Below are 26490 nucleotides of genomic sequence, written 5' to 3'. Positions count from 1 at the left end.
GTGCCAGTGATGGAGGGAGTGAACATTTAAGCTCTGAAACACTTTGGAACATCCTGACATGAAAGAAGCCTTCTAAATACAAGCTACTTCCTCCTTTTTATTATTTGGAGCTTATTTAAAAGTTTTGAGACAGATTTCTGCAGAATAAGTGCAGCCCCGAAGACAGGTGAAGTGGGGCAGCTGCCATTCTTAGCATCCCCCAGTAAAACTATTGTTAGTGCAGTCTCAATAACAAATTTGCTTATTGGTGACCCGTGTCTGTCCTCTGGTATTTCCTGTAGGAGATTAAAAATGTCCATGAAAATTTTACAAAGATTTTAAGAAGATATGATTGTAGTAAATCCATTTACAACTGAAAGGTGTGGAGTTTAAGCAATGGAGAAGTTCTATCCGCCAGCAAAGCATGGATTGTACTGTGCTTGTAGCTGAAGAGTAAAGTTGCGCCTGATGCACTGGATCTTATGGTACTTCCTCTTTGTCTCGCTTCGCTTCAGGAAACTCCAGCAGACGGTCTGGAGCCTGCAGAGAACAGATTTATTTATTTTTCTGCAGTTTGAGCATACCAACAACAGCAACAGCAGAAAACTTTCCAATAGCAAATTGGCAGCATTGCTTCAGCTGAATCGATGTCCTCTGTCCTGCACCTGCCCCTAATACTTAGTCAGCACTTTATTTGCCTTTTCACATTTTATCATAGCTTGCTGACTCATGCTGTGTTACAATTCCATGGGCACAACAAGCTTCTGGTACCTTGCCCAAGGGCTCATTATTTATTTGCAAACGCAAGCAATTACTGTTTGCTGGCTATTCAACCCAGGGAGGAATTGCAGAATAACCCAATTTTCTCCTTACCCAGTGTGCCCTTTTCGACAGGGGTCACTGCACAATGATCAGGGCAAGACCATGGCCCCATCTCACTCCACCTCAGCTTCGAAGATCAGTTGTAGGGCTCCTACCTCTACCTCTTCTTGAGGTTACCATCAGCTAAACCTGTCACACCAACAGGGAACTGAACCTCCACGTGTATACAGCTCTGTTTCAAATTGGTTGGAGTTCTTTCCTGCCAGTAAGCGGCGGGGAGGGGGGGAGTAAGCTGACTACATGTTTTTAAATTCAATGCTTTAAGATGAATTGTTCATGAATCTGTTGAAGAGTGAAATAGAAAACATGTCCCCTATTTTGCTTTCTTATTCAGGAATGGGGACCACTACCAGGGAGATTGGGTCCTGGACCGGCGGCAAGGCCATGGCATACTGCAGTTTGCAGATAGCTCCCTTTACGAGGTATTCCTATTTGGCAGTAGATGTCACTGTGCGCATGTTCTTCAACTCAAAGGCAACACTTTGCAGGCTTTAACAGACTGCAAATTTTCAGAAGCAAAAGTCAACTGAAACTTTTAAAACTGCAATGTTATTTCAAAAGAAGTCAAAGAATGACACCTCACAAAACGCTGTCGGGTTTCTCCTCTTTACTCTCTTCCTCACACTTTGACCTTCGTCCCATCCAAGCATGATAACATTGACATTTACCCAGTTACCCCTCCAATAAAGGTATCACCCCTGCCATATCTCAACCAAGTCGACATTCCTCATGTGAGTGCTTGTACAGTGAGCATCAACAGGTTATTTAACCATGGAGGCCATCACACCCAACCTCAATCTGATGCTCATCCACTGCTGCTATGTGCCATGTAGACTGCAGATAAAGTTGAAATTAATATTCCTCTTGATTCCTGATGTCTCAAGTTGCTGTCACTATCTGAGCTTGGTGTTTGAATTTAGGATTTGTAAGATTTAGGATTCAGTAAGAGAACAACTCCTTTGTAACCTACAGGCCCATCAAATTCAAATGGGGAAAACTAGGATGAACTAAACTGTGTTACCTCTATTCAATCTGCTAGCTTGTCAAAGCTGGATATGGCTCATGTAATGTAGGTTGTACTCCCGTGACATTACTAGATGGAACATTTGACTTGTGACAGTTGAAGCCCAGTCCAGTCTGAGATCAGCTAACATAGCACAGTCTGGGGATGAAAAGTGGCACCTTCCCACTTAGTACAACAACACACAATCTATTTATAGTACTGTACTAAGCCCTTCAGGTTTAAATGTTGTCACACTCTCAATTGAAGCTTTTCTTACAACACAGAATGAAAGTACCAACTTCTGAACCAAATCCCAAAATCTTTCATCTGAAAATAGAACTCTCTTTGTAGTCAGGAGTTTTGAAATTTACATAAGAACATAAGAAATAGGAGCAGGAGTAGGCCATCTAGCCCCTCGAGCCTGCCCCGCCATTCAATAAGATCATGGCTGATCTGAAGTGAATCAGTTCCATTTACCCGCCCACTCCCCATAGCCCTTAATTCCCTTACCGATCAGGAATCCATCTATCCGTGACTTAAACATACTCAACGAGGTAGCCTCCACCACTTCCGTGGGCAGAGAATTCCAGAGATTCACCACCCTCTGAGAGAAGAAGTTCCTCCTCAACTCTGTCCTAAACTGACGCCCCTTTATTTTGAGGCTGTGCCCTCTAGTTCTGGTTTCCTTTCTAAGTGGAAAGAATCTCTCCACTTCTACCCTATCCAGCCCCTTCATTATCTTATAGGTCTCTATAAGATCACCCCTCAGCCTTCTGAACTCCAACGAGTACAAACCTAATCTGCTCAATCTCTCCTCATAATCTACACCCCTCCTCCGGTATCAACCTGGTGAGCCTTCTCTGCACTCCCTCCAAGGCCAATATATCCTTTCGCAAGTAAGGGGACCAAAACTGCACACAGTACTCCAGCTGCGGCCTCACCACTGCCTTGTACAGTTGCAGCAAGACTTCTCTGCTTTTATATTCTATCCCCCTCGCGATAAATGTCAACATCCCATTTGCCTTCTTGATCACCTGTTGTACTTGCAGACTGAGTTTTTGCGACTCATGCACAAGGACCCCCAGGTCCCTTTGCACAGTAGCATGTTGTAATTTTTTTCCATTTAAATAATAATCCAATAATAACATTAATAAATTGAGTGTTTTTCAAAACTTTTGACAAGCATTGGCAAACCTTGTGGGGCAGTAAATAGGGGTAAGCGTTCTCCAAGGCGGCCTTCGCGACACACGACAGCGCAGAGTCGCGGAGCAGAAACTGATAGCCAGGTTCCGCACACACAAGGACGGCCTCAACCGGGATATTGGGTTTATGTCACACTATTTCACATAAATATTTCTGCTTTTTTCCTCCTGAGTCTTTATCATGCGATCCTAGAATCAGAATTTATGTCACACTATTTGTAACTCCCACAGTTGCGTGGACCTGCAGAGTTTCACTGGCTGTCTTGTCTGGAGACAATACACATCTTTTTAGCCTGTCTTGATGCTCTCCCCACTCCCATTGTTTTGTTTCTTAAAGACTGGATTAGTTGTAAGTATTTGCATTCCAACCATTATTCATGTAAATTGAGTCTGTGTCTTATAAGTTCTGTTTGTGAACAGAATTCCCACTCACCTGAAGAAGGGGCTCAGAGCCTCGAAAGCTTGTGTGGCTTTTGCTACCAAATAAACCTGTTGGACTTTAACCTGGTGTTGTTAAACTTCTTACAGTAAATAGGGGTCCAGGCGACTGGGAACAATGTAGAGGTTTCTCCCGCTTTGGAGCAGCAATGGGAGGTTCATCCCCACTGTGGACTGGTAAATGGGGGTCTCTCCGGCTCTGGAGTAGTAAATTCTGATTCAAAGAATAGTACATTACAGAAACAGGCCCTTCGGGCCTCCAAGCCTGCGCCAATCACATTTACCTATCGAGACCAACCGCTTATATCCCTCTATTCCCTGTTTGTTCATATGCCTATCAAGGCAAGTCTTAAATGTGGCTAACGTAACTGCCTCAACCACCTAACTAGGCAGTGCATCCCAGGCCCCCACCACCCTCTGTGTAAAAAAACTTCCCCCACACATCTCCACTGAATCTTTCCCCCTTATCTTGAACTTGTGCCCCCTTGTAATTGTCATTTCTGCCCTGGGAAAAAGCTTCCAACTGTTCATCCTATCTATACCTCTTATAAACTTCTATCCGTCTTTCCAGGGAGAACAATCCCAGTTTATTCAATCTCCCCTCATAGCTAATACCCTCCATAGCAGGCAACATCCTGGTAAACCTTTTCTGTACTCCCTCCAAAGCCTCCAGCAGAGCAGTAAATGGAGTTTAATGCAGGCGCAGAATGGCAGATGGGCCACGGGGGGTGTCCTCTACCATGCAGCAGTGAATAGGGCTTCCGTTCTCCGACTGTAAGGTTGTTAATGAGGGTTTAGGTGGAACCTCCATGGAGCAATGTATGTGGTGAATCCCCAAGATGTGGAGATGTCGGCGTTGGACTGGGGTAAGCGCAGTAAGAAGTCTCACAACACCAGGTTAAAGTCCAACAGGTTTATTTGGCAGCACAAGTTTTCGGAGCGCTGCTCCTTCATCAGGTGAGTGCGGACTTGTGTCCACAAACAGGGCATATACAGACACAAACTCAATTTACAAGATAATGGTTGGAATGCGAGTCTTTACAAGTAATCAAGTCTTAAAGGTACAGACAATGTGAGTGGAGAGAGGGTTAAGCACAAGTTAAAGAGATGTGTATTATCTCCAGCCAGGACAGTTAGTGAGATTTTGCAAGCCCAGGCAAGTCGTGGGGGTTACAGATAGTGTGACATGAACCCAAGAATCCCCAATCCAGGCTGTGCCATTGCAAGGAAAAGAAGGGGAAGGGAGGGAGCGGGATTGTCACAGGATGCTGCAGCTGGTTTATAGAACACCATAAGCAAAGACCTGGCAGCTGGTAGCCAAGCTGGGGAATGGTTTGTGCTTTGAGAAAAAGGGATGAGAACAAAATAATGAAACATTTTAAAAATTAAAAGAATAAATTAGTATACAGTCCTAAATTAACATTCTTCTATAAAAATAGTTCTTCCTCGACCATTTTGTTTCCTCCTTTTATTTTTAGCTCTGGTTCTCAGACAGAATCAAAAAAGTGCACTGTGTTATTGTGTTAGATAGCTGTGTTCTATGTGGAGCAGGGACCAGCAAATGTAAATCCAGCCTTGGCAGAAAGTAAAACTTTGGCATGCAAATGGTTAACTCCTGCAGGACTGTGGATGCCATTTGGCGTCATTGCCCACTGTAGGCTCCAGGCTCCAGTCTCCCCAGACGTCAGTAGTGCAGCTGTGTGGAGTGCGTGCAGGCAGGAACACGTTACCTCACCATGGCACTGTGTAATGAATGAATTAATTCAGATTCAGTGCCTGATAACATCATTTTCCCATAGTATAATCACTTCTCTTTTCACACCATTCATTGGAACTGTTTTTATGAGTGCGGTTTGTGTGTGTGTTTGGAAGTTTCGCTTAGCTATAAATTTTAAAAGTCTTTGAATATTCTGATCTCCTGGAATCCTGATGAACTGAAACCTGCCAAAGTTAATAATGTGAGAATTAAATAGGGTAATAAAATCCAACTTTTATTGGAAAGTTTCTTCTTCTCTGCTATTCCAATTTGTGCCTCCTCTGCGCCTTTCCCATGCTCTACCTCAATTCCACTATTCGTAGTCAATTCTTCCGAAACCTGAGCACTTTGCTCCTCCCTAAATCCCTGCCTTTCAACGCCCCTCTCCCACACTTCAAAAGTTGTCGACTGTGCTCGGCATGCAGTGCCTTGGGCTTCTTCAATAATGAGATCAAAACCTGTCTGTTTTCCCTTTAGCTCAGAGTAGAACTGTCTGCAGCCTGTGATTGTCTGTTCTAGTCACTGCCGTATGATTGAGGAGGAGAAAAGGCTATTGAGGTCATCAACTTCACATTGGTACTACCCCTCTTGCCCCCAGCCACCACATCTACCCAGATCCACCAACTGTAGCCAATGTATGCATTAGAATAACTATATAATAATACATTATTGCCTGGACTCTGATTTTTGAACTGACACTGCAGCTTCTTAGTACCAGTGAGATCCAAAACCACCCAGCACGAACCCTTCCATTGTTGCGTAAGTGCAGCTTGAGGTGCTTTCAGTTCTTAGAGTTGCAGTAAATCTTAGAGTTAACAAAGCAAACCAGTTCAGGGATAAACAATTAAAGTATAAGTGTAATTTTCTAAATTGGTGCTGCAGGCGGAGAGTAGTGCCTGCTGAGAGCACATGTTGGGGATCCAGGTACACATCAGTTTTCTGGTGATTATTTTAAATAACCTGAATTTCTCACCAGTGGGTGAGGAAATTTTTGGTTAGAACATTGCCCCAGCATCTTAAAAGTCTCTGGACAGTGTGAGGACTTTTGTCCCGGAAGCAGTACAGCAAGGAAAATTTGTAATTCTTGAAATTGCCTGTAGAATCTAGAATTTCCTTAAAGAACATTTGAAGATGATTTTTACGAGCTTACATCAAATGTAGAAGGATCAATTATGGTTTTTTTGGTTAATAAGCAATACTGGTCTATGCGAGGGGAAAGTGAAGCTGACTCAGAAAACACTCCTGTTAATTTTGATTTGGCAAAGAGTTACTACCTGGATTTAGTGAGGGGGGAGTGGAGATGCACTTCTTATCATTCTAGAAAATTTCTATGAATGGCTGAAAGAGCAATGGATTATTCCTCTACAAAGTGTCACAGTAGATACTTTGGAGGTGTACTCACCTCTTTTAGCAGAGCACTCTGTGATTACAAGGAAGTTGCCAGAGGTCTACAAATAGAAATATCGAAATCTGCGAAAGAGAGCAGGCCTGACCAATGCAAAATTTGCCTTGGGAAAGGAAATAGTGTTGGATAGGTGCTATAGACTGATGAAGGTGGAACCAGACTTAACCTTAGGGAGATGATGTTGGTGGAGGAATTCAAAATTAGTGTCCCTGTAGGGTTAAGGTCTTACCTGGAGGACCATAAAGTTCATTAGATAAGGGAAACCTCGTTGGCAGGCAATTATGAGTTAACGTTTAAGACGATTAATAACAGATCCCACTTTGGAATCTTCCAGAGGAACTGGAAGGAGAGTAAGGTTGATGATAAAAAGCCTGGCTCTGTTGAGAAAGATGGAAAAGGTAAAAGACCCAGGTCCTTCTCAGATTGGACACGAAGGCTCAGAGGACAGGTTTAGTTCAGTGGCTACTTGTGTCATAATGGGAAGGCAATATAATAATATCACTGGGCTAGTAATCGAGAAGCCCAGGCTAATGCTCTGGGGACACGGGTTTGAATCCCACCATGGCAGCTGATGGAATTTAAATTCAGTTAATAAATCTGGAATTAAAGGTAACAGTAATCATTTTACTTATTTCTTAGTCACAAGTAGGCTTACATTAACAATGCAATGAAGTTACTGTGAAAATCCCCGAGTCACCCCACTCCGGCGCCTCTTCGGGTACACTGAGGGAGAATTTAGCATGGCCAATGTACCCAACCAGCACATCTTTCAGGATGTGGGAGGAAACCAGAGCACCCGGAGGAAACCTGCACAGACACGGGGAGAATGTGCAGACTCCGCACTGACAGACAGTGACTCAAGCCAGGAATCGAACCTGGGTCCCTGGCGCTGTGAGGCAGCAATGTTAACCACTGTGCCATCCAGAGGATTCAGACAAAGTGCAAACCCAGTGGGAGAATGAAAAGTAAAAAAAAATTGTGAAAAAAGAATCAAGTTTTCTTAGCTGAACATTAACATAACCTGAACAGAGTTCTTAAAGTAACTAAAGAAGATTTTACTCTACAGAAGAATAAACTGCTTGCTGAAAAGGAGGCAATCTAATACCTGTGTATCCTAGAGAAGAAAACTGAAGGGTTCAATCATGGTGAAGAATTTGAAATTAAAAATGAACCTAAATATAAAGACTTGGGGCAACGTCACTGGACTAGGATTCCAAGGCTCCGGTTGTTGCGCTGGAGACACGGGTTCGAATCCCACTATGGTAGCTAGCGAAATTTAAGTTCAGTTAATAAAATCTATAGTCTCAGTAATAGTGACCATGACAGCTATAGTTGATTGTTGTGAGAACTCATGTCCTTTAGGGAAGGAAATCTGTTGTGCCTAACTACTCCTGCCGACGTGTTTTTTTTATAAGTAAAGTTTATTTATTAGTCACAAGTAAAGCTTACATTAACACTGCAGTGAAGTTATTGTGCAATTCCCCTAGTTGCCACACTCCGGCGCCTGCGTCTTTCGGACTGTGGGAGGAAACTGAAGCACCCGGAGGAAACCCATGCAGACACAGGGAGAACATGCAAACTCCACACAGTGACCCAAGTCGGGAATCGAACCCGGGTCCCTGGTGCTGTGAGGCAGCAGTGCTAACCACTGTGCCGCCCATTTTTTTTTTTCTGTGTGCCTCCACACCCACAGAATTGTCCTCTGAAGTGGCCAAGCGAGCCACTCAGTTCGAGGGCAATTAGGGCTGAGCAACAAATGCTGGCCTTGCCAGTGGCACCCACATCCTACGAAAGAATTTTTAAAGATGAGGTGAATTCAATTGTTATGAAGGACGATTCGCAAGTTTGACGGGTTGAAGCTTTTTTCAAAGAATTGGACATCAAAAACCTGCAAACACATTCTGAAAGTGGAGATCAGGATATAAAAACTAAAAAGTGGTTCAGAATCTGTTTTACAAAGTTGTAAACACACTGATGACAATTTAGTGAGGAAGAACAAAGGAAATGGCTGTATCCAGAGAGAAGAAGCAGTATGACAGGGGATTTGTCCTTGATTCTAGTTCACATCCGCCAGTACCCAGAAGCTCAGCTGGTTTGCCAGGTATCAGTAGTGTTGTTCTTTACAAAGTTAACCACACCAAACAAAACTGGAAAACCTTTGTACCCCTCACAAATACAAATCCAGGCTCCTGACTGTACAAAGTCCAATACAGATTTTTTTTAAAAGCAACATGAAGAGTACAAAACTAAGGTAGAACATAGAACAGTACAGCACAGTACAGGCCCTTCGGCCCACGATATTGTGCTGAACTTTTTCCGAAACCAAGATCAAGCCATCCCACTCCCTATCATTCTGGTGTGCTTCATGTGCCTATCCAATAACTGCTTGAAAGTTCCTAAAGTGTCCGACTCCACTATCACAGCAGGCAGTCCATTCCACACCCCAACTACTCTCTGAGTAAAGAACCTACCTCGGACATCCCTCCTATATCTTCCACCACGAACCTTATAGTTATGCCCCCTACCAACAGCTACATCCACCCGAGGAAATAGTCTCTGAACGTCCACTCTATCTATCCCCCTCATCATCTTATAAACCTCTATTAAGTCGCCTCTCAACCTCCTCCGCTCTAAAGAGAAAAGCCCTAGCTCCCTCAACCTTTGCTCATAAGACCTACCCTCCAAACCAGGCAGCATCCTGGTAAATCTCCTTTGCACTCTTTCCAGTGCTTCCACATCCTTCTTAAACCAAGAGCCAAAGGCTGTTTTGTTGGAGTTTGATGCTGCAGCCACTAACACTAAAACTTGTGCATGTTGCAGACCAAAACAATGTGACTGTAGATGCGTGATTTTAAAGAACAAGGGTTGGTAACAATGTCTTAAAGTCACATGAACGTATTGGGTTTATACGATTGTTAAAGAAACAGTATGTTGGTCATAAGGGTTGTTTTTGTAAGTACAATGTACCATTGTTGTTCCTTGTGTTAGTGTTTATGATGTTAGAACTTGCTGTATTGCAAACATTGTTGTAGGAAACTTTACTATGGTAAAACTTTCTCTTTCTGCGGTGGTGGGAGAGGAGTGTGACGATCTTTAACTTGGAAGCAGTACAGCAAGAAAAATGTGTAATTTCAAAGTATCTGTGCCATCTGTAATTGTTTTTAAGAATGTTTGAAAATGACTTTTAAGAGTTTGATCCAATTGTACAGGGATCAATTATAATTTTCTTGGACAATAAGAAATACTGGTGTAAGTGACCTGGTGACCCTCGACCTAGAAGCAATAGCAACAGTTAACGACAGAAGCTGTGTGGCTGGCCGACACCAAGGAGAGCTACAAGCAGAGGAGCTGGAGGATGAAAGCAATCAGCATAGACATGCAGACACAAAGAGCAGACAGATAGAAAGAGGAGCGTTGAGAATTCTTGTGAGGAGAAGAGGCAAACCATTCTCAGGAAGAAGTCAGGTTTTGAGTGTGAAGAACCGAGTCAAGCTAAAATAGCAACGGCTTAAATCCAGAAAATGCCAGAAAAACTCAACAAGTCTGACAGCATCTGTGGAGAGAGAAAATAGAGTTAACGTTCTGAGTTCGTATGGCTCCTTTTCAGATTTCCAGCATCCACAGTATTTTCTTTTTACTACAATGGCTTAAATCCTTTGTCTGCCCCGAGCTTGTTGATCTTAGGAGGGTTAGAACGGATCTCAACACTCTAGGGTAGTGCATGGAGGTGGCGGTGTCATAGAGTGGGGCGCGGGGGGGTTGGTGAGGAAAGAATTAAACGAGGAATTCTTGGCTTGCGAGCCAGTGTAAAATGTTAAAACCATTATCCAGGCCCTATCTCCCCCCACCCCCACCTCCTCCCTTTTGCTGGAATGACTGCAACATTTTCGTAGAAAAGTAAATGACAGGACATTTAAAGTCAAACCCCACCACCCCGCTGACCTTCAGAGGGAGGTGTGAAGGAAGCAGAAATTACTACTCAAAACCTTGAAGGCCAACTCTCAGCATAAATTTGCATTACATTCACATATTTGTCATAGTGCAGTCGAGAGTTTGGAAATGATTAAGTGTTGTTTGCACTGGTCTTCGGCAACCAACATGCAGAGAGATATTTGCAGCAAATCCAAACATTCATTCTTATAGGCAGATAGTAATTCCCCACGCAAAACTCCACAGTCCCAGCCGCTAGTTCTCAGACATGATTCATTACCCAGTCACTGGATTATTACAGAATTGTTTTGCTAAGTGCTTTTCAGAAAAAAATTCCAAAACCCCACTGTCAGCACTACAGACAAGAAAAGCATTTTTTAAGTGTAGGGAGCTTTAAACAAGGACAGATTTAGGATTCTCTAGTTCTATGTGAGTTTGACTCTATTTCTGCTGATTTGTATGATTTTTTTTTTGTTTGCTGAAGCTGAATGATAAAATTAGTTCGGGAACTGGCTGCATGGAGTTGCTGTGTGTTACAGCGCAAAGGGAGCTGAAAGTCACCTACACATTCAAAATGACACAACTGCTGAAGCACACAGGGTCTAATTGACTTTGTTCCACTTACGTTAGTTCAGTTTTCTTCCACTGTCAGGCTTAGTAACTCCTCCAAGTCTGTTCCCCAAAGCACTTCACCCATTCATTGCCCACCTCCTGTTACCACAGTGATATTATTTCACTGCTGGTTTTATTTATTTAATAAATAAAAGTTAATATTTATTTATTAGTCACAAGTAAGGCTTGCATTAACACTGCAATGAAGTTCCTGTGAAATTCCCCTGGTCGCCACAGTCCGGCACCGATTCGGGTCAATGCACCTAACCAGCACATCTTTCAGAATGTGGGAGGAAACCTGAGCACTCGGAGGAAATCCATGCAGACACGTGCAAACTCCCACACAGACAGTGACTCAAGCCGGGAATCAAATCCTGGTCCCTGATGCTGCGAAGCAGCAGAGCTAACCGCTGTGCCACCATTTCGCCCCCTGGTCATCTGGTCATAGTGCGACATGAATTCACAACTTCTGGGTTATTAGACCAGTACCATAAGCATCAGACTAGACTACTGTTTCTGAATTCTCCTTTTATGAGTAATCAAGTGATAACAATTTTATGCCGTAGAACAAGCCTGGTTATTTTTGAGATTTAAGCCCATTTAGTATATATTTTTCCAATTGTAGAATCCAAGATTTTTTTTCAGTTATGCCAAGCTTAACATTACAACGTAATTCATGTAGTTAAGAAAAAACAACTTGCATTCCTATCGAGCCTTTACCATCGTAAAATATCCAATGGCATTTCACAGGAGTGTTATCGGACAAAATTTGAAATAGTGTCACCAAAATAGATATTGAGACAGGTGACTGAGGCAGGTTTAATGGAGGAGACCAAAGTGGAGAGGTTTATGGAGGGAATTCCAGAGTTTAGGGCCTAGATGCCTTAAGGCACAGCAGCCAATGGTGGAGATGCTGAAGAGGTTAGAATTGTTGGTGTACAGAGTTCTCGAGGAGTTGTATAGCTGGAGGGGGTTGCAAGGAAGGTTTTGGAAGGGTTTGAACAACACAGGATAGAGAATATTAAGAGTTTCTTAGTATCTATTCTATCAAACCCTTCATAACTTTTAACTCCACTATTAGATCTCTCTGTTAAATTCTGTGCTTTGGTGTGTTACAGAGACAGGTCAAGTACATCTTTCAGATAGTTTGCCAGTTTTCCACAAGAGATGACGTTACAATGCTGATTCTGATGTTAGGGGGGGGGGGGAGGGGGGACTGTAAACCTAAATACATTTATTAAACAATCGTCAAAGATGAAATCATCAACAAGATTTCACCTTTTGCAACATTTACTTTAACACAAATCTGAATCAATATAAATTAAACATGAACTGACAGGTAAATGATACTTCAAATAAATTGCACTTCAAACAGTTGACACAATTAAGACATATCTAGTGTAACCACAAGCATCCGCATCACTCCCTGCACAAATGTGGCACTACATAGCCACACGTTTCCACAATATGCTGTTCTTTATTTCCACAAGGTAGGTCAGGAGGTCCCGTTCTTCAACAGATTTCACCTTTGAGTTTCATGGGTACAAATGTGTCAGCAAGACACATTTCTACAAACCCTCCTCCCTAGCATCACAACAGTTCTGACGATGTAGCTTTCCAGTGTTTCTTTTTAACTGACCAACCAATAACTTCCCGGTACATGGTTTGGCCACTTCTGTGAAGGCACCCAGCTTGTTATTGCCCCTGAGCTATTACACACAGCTTTTCAGGTATTAGACTGTTTTGCCAGCTTGCAAGGTACCTTCAGGAGCTCTTGTTTCCTTTTCTGTCAAAATGGAAAACCTGACTTCTTCCTGAAATTGGTTGCTTCTTCTCTTCACAAAGAATTCTCAATGTTCCTCTTTCTATCTCTGTCTATGAGGTTATTGGATGTGAAGCACTTTGACATGCCCTGAAGGTGCGAGGAAGTGCTATATAAAGGTGCATTCTTTCCTTCAAACCTTTCCTTCCTTTCCTGGACCTGGACCTTCAGAGGAACAGCTCAGCTTGACATTTGTCTTCCCTCGGCTTTACCACCGTCTGAAGGTTCCCTGAGGAAGATTGTTGCCAATTTAGTAACTTATTATGGGCAGTATCTTGGTTGGGAAACTGAACCTCTGTTCACTTTAGAACCTTAGAAGTGGCAGGGAGGAGATATCCTACCAATCAGCTGGATTCAGCAGATTATTCTAAACTGGATACAGACAGAGCGTAAGGTAGAATAAACACAGAAGGGGTACTGGCATATCTAGTTCATGAGCACACAATTGTAGGTTGGGAGGTGACTGATGTGAGGCATAAAACACCAGCATGGACCAGTTGAGCTAAATGGCCAGTTTCCACGGTGTACAATCTATGTTTGTAATCATACATGAAGACCCAGGTTCCTGCTCTTCACCTCACTGCTGGAAATAAGGGCGGATGATTGCCAGGAGAGGACAAGATCATGTTGAGCTGTGATGTCCTCCGCACGCAGGTAGCCTGTCAAAGCTGACATATGTAGGGGACCACTTGAATGAGGAAATAAGTGGTGTGGCACAAATGAACAATATTTAGATAGTCTGATGAAGGGTGATCCAGACTCAAAACGTTAGCTCTATTCTTTCTCCACAGATGTTGTCAGCCCTACTGAGATTTTCCAACATTTTCTGCTTTTATTTCAGATTCCAGAATTCATAGTAATTTGCTTTTATTTAAATAGTCTGTTTTGTTTATATCGGAATGAGGGAAGGGAAGAAAAATAACTTTCTAAATTCAACATTCTCCAAACTGATGGCACAATAAGTTATCTGCCCTTCAGGTTCAGACTAATGTTATCATAGAAACATAGAAATCATAGAAACCCTACAGTGCAGAAGGAGGCCATTCGGCCCATCGAGTCTGCACCGACCACAATCCCACCCAGGCCCTACCCCCACATATTTACCCGCTAATCCCTCTAACCTACACATCCCAGGACTCTAAGGGGCAATTTTTTTTTAACCTGGCCAATCAACCTAACCCGCACATCTTTGGACTGTGGGAGGAAACCGGAGCACCCGGAGGAAACCCACGCAGACACGAGGAGAATGTGCAAACTCCACACAGACAGTGATCTGAGCCGGGAATCGAACCCGGGACCCTGGAGCTGTGAAGCAGCAGTGCTAACCACTGTGCTACCGTGCCGCCCATGAGAATGTGTTACCTGTCCAGCTGTGGGAGGCCTACACAAACTGACTGGAAGGCCACACCCAGATCTTCATCGGCCAACGACCACACTGAAACTCTTTAATAATCCTATGAGTAGGAAGCCATAAGAATGGCTGGAAATGATACATCAGTTAAGTGATGATACTCTCCTAAACCTGAGGTTAGATGTGTAATTAAGACAGCGCATTGGGAACCTAACCTCTGCTTTGTCCAACTTGGGAATTCTCACTGTTAAGCCTGGATTCAAACAGTGGAAAATATCTCATTCCCTTGCATTGTCATCCCTAATTTTGACTTTTTTTGTTAAATTTTGATAAGTATATACACGCCTCCCTTGACTTTCAGGACATTAAGACCAGAATACCATTTAAATAATCCATAAATGGGCTGAAGCTTTGTTATTAAATTTGAGCTGTGATAAAATCATAGGAAAGGACCATTCATTCCATTGCGCCAGTACTTACACTTCCATTAAAGCTATCTACTCGAATTCCATTTCTCTACCCTTTCCCTCTGTTATTTTATATTCTTTTTAAATGCTTACCCAGTTCCCCTTTAAATAATGTTATGGTCTCTACCTCAACAGCCCCTCGAGGTAAAGCATTCCATGTTCTAATAACCATCTGTGTAGGGGGAAAAAACATTCTTCTCACTTTCCTCTTCATTCTTCTGAAATTCTGGAGTGGATTCCTCTCTTATAATTCCCTCTTGGTAATCTCTTTCCATGCCTGCGTTTTATTGAAAATATTCCAGGGAGTTGATTTGTTTTCCTCTGTGTTCAATGGACACAGGGGCATTCTGTTATGTACAAAAGGTTGAGAATGGACAAAACATTCAAATACAGCTGCCATTAGTGACTCAGTTTCCAAGTGCATTGACCAGTGTATCACTAAGCTATACAGACCAGAAAGGTTTACTACCCAGTCTGCATCCTAATGAGGAAAAGAGGTGTAGAGGGACAGGGTGTCCTGGTGAGAGACAGGTATAGACGGACTGTACGTCCTGGTGAAGGGCAGAGGTGTAGAGGGACTGTACATCCTGGTCAGAGACAGAGGTGTAGAGGGACTGCATGGCCATGGCCTTTACACCTCTGTCCCTCACCAGGCCATGCAGTCCCTCTACACCTTTATCTCTGACCAGGACATACAGTCCATCTACACGGACAGAGGTGTAGACGAACTGTATGTCCTGGTCAGGGACAGAGGTGTAGAGGGATTGTTCACACAGATTTTAAATGGACTGGGTTCGGGCCAGTACCCTATTTCTTCAGGATGCACAGTCACTTTTAGCGGCAATATGTTTGCTTGGTTTGAGGATAGGTTAATGGATAGGAAAGACAGAGTGGGAACAATGGATTATTTTCAGTTGGCAGGTTATAACTGGCAGGCTGCCATGAGGGCCAGTGCTAGGGTCTCAGCTTTCCAAGGTCTCCCGTTTCCAAGTCTGCTGATATTCAAAGTTAGGTGAGAAAGCGAGCCTTGAAAGGAGCGAGGGAAGGTGCAAAGGATATAAACAGAGTGGTAGGAAGGTGTTAGATGGAATATACTGAGAGAAAATGTGAAATTATCTATTTGGTAGGAACAATAGAAAATGAGAATATTTATTAAGAGATGAAAGATTAATAAACATTGGTATTGGGTCCAAGGAAAGTTATTACATAGTTATATCGTACAGTTAGGAAGGCAATTACATAGGCAATTACATACATGTTATTACATAGTTATATCGTACAGTTAGGTTAGTCTTTATGGCAAGCCGTTTGGAGTATAAGAGTAGAGAAGTCTTGCTGCAATTACATAGGGCTTTGTTGAAACAATACCTGGAGTACTGTGCACAGTTTTTGGTTTTGTGGGATATGGGCATCGCTAGCAAGACCAGCATTTGTTGCCCATTCCTAATTGCCCTTGAACTGAATGGTTTGCTAGGCCATTACAGGGGGCATTGCTGTGGGTCTGAAGTCAGATGTAGGCCAGATCAGGTAAAGACAGCAGATTTCCTTCCCTAAAAGGACATTAGTGAACCAAATGTGTTTTTCTAACAATCAATGATAGTTGCTATGGTCACCATTACTGAGGTTTATTAATTGAATTTAAATTCCACCAGCTGCTGTGGTGGGATTTGAACCCATGTCCCCAGAGAAGACATCTGGATTACTAGTCCAGTGATGTTACCACTACTTACCTTAGAGGGGTTGCAACAAGGGTTCACTAGGCCGATTCTTTAGATGATTGGCCTTTGAGAAGAGATTGAATAGGATAAGCCTATAGTCTCTGGAGTTTAAAAGAATGAGAGGTGACCACATTGAAATGTATAAAATTCTCAAAGGCTTGAGGGGGGAAATACTGAGAGCTATTTCCTCTGGCTGGAGTGTCTAGAAATAGGAGACATAGTCTCAGGACAGGGGGTTGACATTTTAGAATGAAATGAGGGGAAGTTTCATGGCTCAGAGGATTGTGAATCTTTGGAATTCTCTATCCGAGAAGGCTGTGGATACTCAGCTGTTAAGTATATTCAGGATTGAAATGGATGGATTTTGGGCAGTAAGGGAACAGGGGGTTATGAGGATAGGATCTGACGTTGAGAATCAGCCGTGATCTTTTGAACAAAGGAACAGACTTTAGGGGCCCTATGGCCTACTCCTGCTCCTATTTCAAATGTTCTGTTGTATGTCTATTTAGCATCTGTCAGGCTTCGGCTAAGATTCTAAAGCAGACATTTTACTGTGATTGTTTCAAATGTTTGGAGTATGGAAGGTTTTGTTGGTTGCGATCCTTCCCAGAGGAGATCTTCCTCTTGTCCACACCTACTCATTCATCCCCGATTGTTTACTGCAAGCAACAGCTCGGGATTCTTATGGATCCTCTCATCTGTGAAATTTTAGGAAATTAAGTTGATGGGAATATGTTCTCCATGCATTCCAGTCTCTCTGAAGAAGCATGTTCATTTTATCTCCCTGGATCCTTTCTTAGGAGTACCTGCAGGAATCAGACTAGTGTTATTTAAAGGCTGACTGATTTGATTGTACACTAACATCCTGCATGGGTTAAAAGTTGCCTGCTCCACACCATTTATTACCAGAGTTGCTTTGGAAACCACCAATACTTCTGTTGTGCTCAGGGGCAGGGTGGCACAGTATGTTCTAGTGCTATTCTTTCATCTCTGGGCATCAGATCCAATGCCAACCAGCCAGGCCATGTAAAGTGAAGCATAACTGATGAAGCACATTCACTTTTGGCAAGCAGTCCCCTCTATAAATCAACAAGGCAATTAAAAAATTAAAGAAGTTCATTTGACCAGTGGTTTTGCGACTGTCCACGGGTCTCAGCATTACTATGTGTAGATGGTGTATGCAGAGGGGACAGTAATGGTGCCTAAGAGTCAGTTCAAACAAATTGACAGTACCAAGTCCGTCTGATTCTGAAGTCCCATTGTATCCCGTGAAGTAAATTTCTTACGTCTCACCTTTCTGTTCAATATTGGGATCCTCTTGTGTGTTTTGAAGAATCATGGAGTCCCGGCGGTGCAGGGGGAGGCCATTTGGCCCGTCGAGTTTGCGCGACCGCGGTCCCGCCTGGGCCCTATCCCTGTATCTACCCTGCTAATCCCCCTGACACTAAAGGAGCGTTTTGGCGTGGCCAGTCCGCCTGGCCTGTGCATCTTTGGACATGGGGTCAATTTGGCGTGGCCAGTCTGCCTGGCCTGTGCATCTTTGGACACGGGGTCAATTTGGCGTGGCCGGTCCCCTTAGCCTGCGCATCTTGGACATTAAGGGGCAACTCCAAGTTGTGACATTTGTTTCGAGGGCCAAGCATCGGGGTTGCCTTGGTAACAGGTAACATTCTAATAGCCTATCAGTTTAAAAAAAAGACAATCAGCCATTAAGAGCCTATCAGATTTGAATTTGCTGTTGTTGACAACCTCAGACCAATTGTGGTGTAAGAACATTGTGAGGTCATCGCAAATATAAAACCCAGAGCAACAGCCTTCTCAGAGGAACATCTCTTGAGCCAGAGCCAGGGTCAGATTAGCTGAAGCAGTTAAAGGCAGTTAGATCAACAGTTAGTTCTTAACTCTGCCAGCTTCAGATATGCCTTAAGAGAACTCACCATTCAACCAGTGAAAAGTACCCAATCGGACAGCGCTTACAGACAGCGGACAACTACAGAAGAACCTCCAAATCTTTTCCAAGCCACCAGACCTGGTTGTATCTAGTTTTTTTGAGAGTGACTAAGATTCTGTTATTGCTGTTTTGGTACTAAATGATCCTTATCTTTATTTGAACAGCATTTCAGTCGAACCATCCTTTAATTAAAATTGTTACTGGTTTAAAGTTCCCGGTTGGTTGAATAAAAAAGGTTGTTAATTATTCACTTAAAGCCACCTTTAGGAAGGAGCACTGTGTACAGTTCTGGCCACCCTATCGTAGAAAGGACATTATTAAGCTAGAAAGAGTGCAGGAAAGATTTACTAGGATGCTATTGGGACTTGATGGTTTGAGTTATAAGGAGAGTCTGAATAGACTGGGAATTTTTTTCTCTGGAGCGTAGGAGGCTGAGGGGTGATCTTATAGAGGTTTATAAAATAATGGGGGGCATAGATCAGCTGGATAGACAACATCTTTTCCCAAAGGTAGGGGAGTCTAAAACTAGAGGGTATAGGTTTAAGGTGAGAGGGGAGAGATACAAAAGGGTCCAGAGGAGCAATTGTTGCACACACAGGGTGGTGAGTGTCTGGAACAAGCTGCCAGAGGTAGTAGCAGAGGCGGGTACAATTTTGTCTTTTAAAAAGCATTTAGACAGTTACATGGGTAAGGTGGATATGGAAGGATATGGGCCAAAGACGGGCAATTGGGACTAGCTTGGTGCTTTTAAAAAAAAAAGGGCCGGCATGGACAAGTTGGGCCGAAGGGCCTGTTTCCATGCTGTAAACCTCTATGACTCTATAAGTCCTCCTTGCCAATATAACAAGCTTGGCATTGAGATGCTCCCACTGTCGATAGCCAACACTTACTGTCTAGGCTCTCATATGAAGAATGGCCATTTTGAATGAAATGGTAGATAGTTAGAATCATAGAATCCCTACAGAGCAGAAGGAGGCCATTCGGCCCATCGAGCCTGCACCGACAACAATCCCACCCAGGCCCTATCCCCGTAACCCTATGTATTTACCCTGCTAATCCCCCTGGTATGGCTAATCAACCTAACCGGCACATCTTTGGAATGTGGGAGGAAACATGAGCACCCAGAGGAAACCCACACAGCCACAGAGAATGTGCAAACTTCACGCAGTCACCCAAGGTCAGAATTGAACCTGGGTCCCTGCCACTGTGAGACAGCAGTGCTAACCACTGACACCTGATGCTGACACCTGTGAAAATGGAAGGCGAGAAGGGGCAACACACTCAGGAGAGAAACAGCTGATAATGGGAGGGACAGATATGACCTGTTGAGTGCTTGTCTCATTTGTTTACAGGTGGCATTTACACAAGAGTTTCTGATCACTGCTCTAAACATAATTTTAGGTGAAGAACTGGGATTGGGGCACTTTACATTTTGGCAATGTGAACAGCAAAGATTCCCAAATTAGGTACAGCCTGTGAGATGCAGTGGCAAGCTCCCTCTACCTTCTAACAATGTGGACATATGGTATTGGAGAGGATGCATGGTTCTGTGGGGAATAGGGTTCTATCCTGAGGGGTATGGTTTTGCGAAGGATATCGTTTTATGGGAGCATTATGGTTCTGCGGGTGGGTATAATTATGTGGGGATATAGTTCTGTCGTGGGGGATATGGTTCTGTGGGCAATATTATACAATGGTTGAAACCTTTTCCTTTCATTTCAGGGACAGTGGAGAAATGACCTGTTTAATGGACAAGGCTCTATGATTCATTGCAGCGGAGTCACTTACGATGGAATGTGGATCAATGGTCATCCCGCCGGTGCGTAGTCTATAGACTGCATTACCAATTGCATGTGTGGCACTGATAATACAGACATTGATTAATTATCGTCCTGTCTGTGTTGTTGCAGTGATGAAGGAAGAGGTTTAGATTTGGATGACAATTTCGAGGACAAGCTTTCTTAGTATTTTTTTTCCCTTTTCTGCATATTATCCATAGTCATTCCAGACAGCTCTGCTTTCTCCATTTTATGTTTCAGCTCCAAAATTATAATGTAAACTGGCCAAACTACTGCATTTAACAAGTGTTTGTGAAACATTCTTGGGGTTGATTCTGATTTTCTTTGTGTGTTAGGGAGGGGGAAATCATCCCACACCCAACTCCAGTTGGAAGTGCAAATATGTGGACAATTGATGAAAATCCGATCAAACTCTCTGTGATGTATATTGTGATGGAATAGTTTGTCACTGTGTACCGTCAGTTATTACGGATGAATTATGGTTACCCTGCACGTTCCTGTAAAACTGTAGCCCAGTGAGACTCAGTGCTTTGAGGGAGAAGAGGGGAAAAGTGTCACTAAAAAAGACAGAACATTGGGTTGCTGCTGCTGAGGCTAGTTGTTTGTAGAATACCTCAAGCCAGGAAAGGGTGGAGATTGGATTTAACGTTTCTCAGTCTTTATAACTTCTCCACTAGACTGTTCCAATTTGTTCTTGATCAGTGTCCTCCACTCTATAAGCTTGAGGTCATCCAAAACTTTGCTGCTGCTGTCCTAACTCGTATCAAGTCCATTTCATCCATCAACCCTGGCTGTCTGACCAATATTGGCTCTTGGATAAGAAAAGCCTCAATTTAAAAATGTCCATCCTTATTTTCAAACCCCTCTGTGACCATACCCCTCTCTATCTCTATGACCTCCTCCAGTCCTTTATCCTTTCAAAGCATCTCCTCTCCTTCAATTCTGGTCTCTTCAATATCCTTGATTTTAATCGTTCCACCATTGGCAGCCGCACTTTCTGCTGCCATGGCTTTAAACTCTCAAATTCCCTCCCTTTAACCTCTCTGCCTCTCTATCTCCCATTCTTCCCTTAAAATGCTCCTTGAAACTTACCTCTTTGGACTAGCCATGGAAATACTGTGGCCAGAAGAACAGGTCGGTGGCTGGTTATACTGAGGTGAGTATCTCACCTACTGACGTCCCAGAATATTTCCACCATCTCCAAGACACAAGTCAGGAATTTGATGAAATGTTCTCCACTTGCTTGGATGAGTGCATGAGTCGAAGAAATTCGACACCATCCAGGACAGAGCTGATTGTCACCTCAACCACCAGCTTAAACATTCGCTCCCTCACCACCAATTCACAGTGGCAGCATTGTGTACCATCTACAAGATGCACTGCAACGACTCACCAAGGTTTCTTTGAAAGCACCTTCTGAACCCATGATATCTACCACCTCGAAGAACGAGGGCAGTGGGCGCAAGAAAAATGGTTGCCAAAGAGCTAGGGATAAGGCTGAAGGATCTGGATATATTAATGTTCTTGACACTCCACAAGTTTGATCACAGCAAAGCAACAATAAACAAAACAAAAAGAATGCCAAACCATAAAGTTAGAAAGAAAGTGTACAAGCCTGAGGCAAACATGTTCAAATAGTACAGTGATCAGATCAGATCACACCTTGAGTACTGCATTCTTTGCAGGCTTTGTGATGTTTTCTAAGTAAAATCTGGTGTTGCTCACCTTACAGTGTGAGACTAACAATATCTTACAAATAATGGAATCTGTTTCTTTTTGGAAAAAGCTGAAGCCAATAAGCTGGTGATCCTTGGTGAGGAAATACAAGAGGTGGTGCAGGGGTCTCCATTTACCATTGAAGTTCAGCTCCAAAACAATGAAGGAGAGCTTGTGAAAGGTAAGAAACCATCCATTATCCTAATTGCAGGGCTTCCAGATATCACAGGCAAACACCATTCGAGACTGGCCGCTGTCTAAGTGGCTTGGTGGGCACATGCACTGCCTGTCATGGAACCAAGTCATACAGGTTTGGAAAGCCTTGCTGCCCAGTTGTCTAATCCCACTCGGGGTAACAACTGCGCAGTTGCATTTGGCCTCGATGCTGCTGATCACTTTGTGGTGGGCCCAGTCGGAAAGGGCATACATGTTGGGCAAGAACAGGATTAGGCTTGGATGTGATGCTTCTGCTTCCTGCTCCTCCTAGTACCACCACCTCCCACCAGCAACCCCTACTCCAGTTCCATAGACTGGCAGGAATTACCAATTGGGTGATGAACCAAACTCCAGCAGCAGAGTGAGCACCCTGAGAACAGAGGACATGAAATAACTCTGGCAGAGTTCACTGCTCAGGATAAGGTGCAGCAGACAATATGTAGTTGGGAAAAAGCGGAATTTCTCCGCACATATTAATAAGTGGTCTCAGAAACAGTCTATTATTATTTGGTGAGCTAGTACCAATGTTCTGATGTATTTTTATACTCCTTTAAGGCTTTATTCTGTCTTTAATAGCATGCAGAGAAATGTTAAACCTGCACAGGAATTCTTTTTGGGGAAAAAAAGGACTAATGGGGCTGGGAGGTGTGAATAAAGCAGCCGCTTGCTCCCATTATCTTGGATTGTGCATCGCTAGATGTCACGCACGACAGCCTGCAGCAGATGACCTAATTTCACATCTTTTAAATGCGCAAAGGGTACCTGAAAGAGCAAGACTCCAATTTAATTTATTTCACAGACAGCAAATGCTTGCTAATGGCTAGGACCTGTCAGTTGCAACACTGGTTTCCCACTAGCAAAACTGATCCAAACCAAACCCAAACTGACAAGCTGGCTGGCTGGCAACAAAAAGACTAATTTTTGGAAGGAACAAACTGTCAGGCTATGTGAGCATTTCCTACAAATGCTCACAAATTTGTGAGCCCTGAAAGGACTTGATGCTGATCTGACTTTGTACTATTGCACCCAATGCCTTGTTCACAATGAGCAGAGTGGTGTCTAATTCATAGGTAAATGCAGTCTGATCATGCCCGTTTTCTACTCATCTGCTGAACTGGGTGGGCTCAGAGTAAATAGGCATGGCTTCTTCCACTGTTGGCTCACTGCCTGACACAAAACCGACCAAGCACCTGATCTGGACAGTGAGCCGGTGGCTCAAGCAGGAAAGGACGTGTGTTTGGATGTCAGTTGAGGACAAGATCAAATCCAGATAAGGTGACCCCCGTGGTGGGAGTGCCCTGTTAGCAACTAATGTCAAGGCTCATGCAAGGAAAAAGAGCTGCCTGGGTGAATGTTTTTAGCATATGTCAGAAAGGAAATGGGAATAAAGGTAAAGGCGCAAATAGAAATTTTGGAGTTGAACAACAGGGGTGGCACGTGGTTAGCACTGCTGCCTCACAAGGTCAGGGTTCAATTCCAGCCTTGAGTGACTGTCTGTGTGGAGTTTGCACATTTTCCCCGTGTCTGCGTGAGTTTCCTCTGAGTGCCTCCGGTTTCCTCCCACCGTCCAAAGTTTTGCAGGTTAGGTGGATTGGCCATGCTAAATTGTCCCTTAGTGTCAAGTAAATACATGGGGTTACAGGGATAGGGCCCGGGTGGGATTGTTGTCGGTGCAGGCTTGATGGGCCTTCTACATTTTGGGATTCTATAATTCTAACAGAAGCCAATGAAGCTAATAAAGGACAACAGTTATATAAACAAACTGACCTGAAACCAGCAGGCTGGAGCTGATATATTTGGTGCGGCGCTGCTATGCTGTGAGACCTGAGAAACAGATAGTGAGGTACGAAGGGAAAGCGTAGTGAAGAATAAAATAAAAAGCAGACTGCAAGGTTAAAGAGAGAGAGAAAAGACCTGTGAACAATAACCAGGAATGAAAAGAGAGAGAGAGATAGCAAAAAAGGGGAAAGTATAAGATCATGCCAGATACTGAATTTAGAAAGGAAATATGAAGAGACAGGGTGAAACTTGAAGAAAAGCTTTTTTAAATTGCAGAGAGAGCATATGTGGGACTGTCAGGACCGGCTGCTATAGACTGGTGCTTGTTCAGCTTTATTATAGAAATGAGACAATAAAGGCGGCCTGCAGAGACAGCCCTTACTATAGACTGGCACTTGTCCAGCTTTTTAAGAGTTAGAGCTTGCGAGTGGGGCCTGTGGAGACAGATCTCCCTGTGGGCCGATGATAGTCTGCTTTGTTTATAGAGAGAGTCGGATCCATGGCGATAGGCTCACTATGGAGTTCTGCTCATCCAACTTGTATTAATAGAAACAAATGCCTCTCGCTTCTCCGATAATTCTGCCCAGTGTGAAGCTCTGCCACACACACCGGGACAAACACATTTCTGAAGCTGTGCTCGGGAGTGGCGTCTCTAAAGATATTTCCCATATGCTGAAACTTAGTTCAGCTCTGTAGGATGGGATAGAGAGAGGTTTTCCCTGAGGCATGGAGAAACAGAGGAAGTGAATTCTGAGCTGTTTTCACTGTTGACTTGATTGGCCACAGCAGGCAAAACTCTTCTTTCCCTCAATAAGAAGAATTGATGACACTCGTTATTTGGCATTGGCTCCGAGTGTAAATTGTTCCCATTCCTTTAATTATAACTTACTTACAATGTTCATCTCCTAACGCCAGTGACTTCCCTGGACCCATCAGAAGCCTGCACTGTGTAATGAATAATTATGTAAATGAGCACACTTTGGAGAATTGACTGTTATTAGCATTTGACCTTTCGGGTGGGATTTGCAACAGCTTTAAATCATTTAGAAATCACATAGACCCGAAGATGAAAATTGGCCCCAGTAGTCGGGGCAGCCGTGGAAACAGTAAATTGGCATCAGTGTCCCTGGGACAAGAGAAGGGAGGGGGGGGGGCAAAGTAATCAACCAGGCCTGTCTTACCTGATTGCTGTCAAACGCTGAAGCCTGCTGTGTGGAGATTTGGTGAGAGCAAAACTTGGCTTCTCTCCGTTCGAATAGTCTGCGGTGACTCACCATTGAGGCGCACACGAAGGGGTGACCACGTGGGCGAGATACCAGATGTCAATCGTGAGGCAATAGCCCAACAAGATTCAGCAACCTCAGAAGGAGAGGAGAAAATTAGGTGCGAAGAATCGAATTTAACAAATCCTTTTTGATTTTCCTTAATGTCTAAGCTACAACGTGGCTTGCCTCCAGGTGCTGGGCATCATTCCAGCATCAATGATATGTGTTAACAGCTTTGAGTCAGGTTGGGTAGCTTGGGCAAAATGTTTTTGTAGCATTCAGTTGGGTAACCAGGAGAGTTACTCAATAGTGCAGTAAAATCTCCCTCCAGTGATCTCCTTTTGCCAAAATGTTAAGAAGTGGATCGAGTTGTATTCCCCTCACAGCTATCTTTGGGAAGAAACGAGGCAGCCAGATTCTCTCATGTTTCCTTTTGGCAGGCGTAGCGCTCTGATGTTATAGCGTTCACTGTGGAAGTTATAAAATGCCTGGTTAATCTGCTCGCGGTCAGGTGACCAACCCATCTGTTGCCCATATAATAGCAGCAATAACTCGAAACCATTGTTGTGACAACAGATACCTGGTAACACTCCACTGATGGCTGCGAACTGAAAAATCCACCAAGAATCTTGCTAGTGCACAGATGTTATATTCCAGCTGCGCAAAAGAATTTATTGCCTTCTTGTTGCTATGCCAACAAAAATATATGTGAAAAAATACTGGATTTCTTTTTGTTGTCAGGTTAATACATGTGTCACACTTGTATTTTCAGCTCTCTTTCATTGGGGCTGAGTTAGTGGATATGAACTGGGGCAGTGACAGGACTTTCTGCAACTAGCCTCAGAGATCCCAATCTAGGGAGGAGAGAAACAGTCATAATTCCCACTGCTGGCCCCTGCTGGGAAGTACATGTGCATAGGAATTAGGAGCGAGAGTAGGCAATTCAACCTTTCAAGCCGCTCCGCCATTCTATATGATCATGGCTGATCTCCATCTCATCCTAACTCCACTCCCCTGCCTTTCCCCAAAGCCCTTTATCCAACTTTTGATCAAATATTTATCTATCACTTTCTTGAATCCATTGATTGATTTTGCATCCACTGCACTCTGGGGCAGTGAGTTCCACAGATTCACAACCCTCTGTGAGAAGTAGCTTTTTCTTATCTCTGTCTTGAACCTCCCCCCCTCTTACTCTACAA

The 26490-nt window shown here is 43.5% G+C and overlaps 1 protein-coding gene and 1 long non-coding RNA gene across 2 annotated transcripts in view; one reads left to right on the top strand and one right to left on the bottom strand.

The window, feature by feature from the left end:
* The window catches only part of LOC144509739 (MORN repeat-containing protein 1-like), a 203865-nt gene that overhangs the window by 21040 nt on the left and 156335 nt on the right, over positions 1 to 26490 (top strand). Inside the window, exons 6-8 of the mRNA XM_078238521.1 lie at positions 1196 to 1283; positions 20239 to 20335; positions 22102 to 22212. Of these exons, the coding sequence (XP_078094647.1) occupies positions 1196 to 1283; positions 20239 to 20335; positions 22102 to 22212 (296 nt within the window). The remainder of the gene's footprint in view (positions 1 to 1195; positions 1284 to 20238; positions 20336 to 22101; positions 22213 to 26490) is intronic.
* On the bottom strand, positions 15983 to 25743 carry LOC144509740 (uncharacterized). The gene is made up of 2 exons (XR_013500520.1): positions 25208 to 25743; positions 15983 to 17371 (listed from the first exon to the last, which is right to left on the bottom strand). It is a non-coding gene; the product is annotated as an uncharacterized LOC144509740 (long non-coding RNA).

Source organism: Mustelus asterias, chromosome 22 (assembly GCF_964213995.1).
Source record: "Mustelus asterias chromosome 22, sMusAst1.hap1.1, whole genome shotgun sequence".
Taxonomy (NCBI): domain Eukaryota; kingdom Metazoa; phylum Chordata; class Chondrichthyes; order Carcharhiniformes; family Triakidae; genus Mustelus; species Mustelus asterias.
The sequence above is the reverse complement of the archived record's forward strand: the minus strand, read 5'-3'. Positions and strand labels throughout refer to the sequence as shown.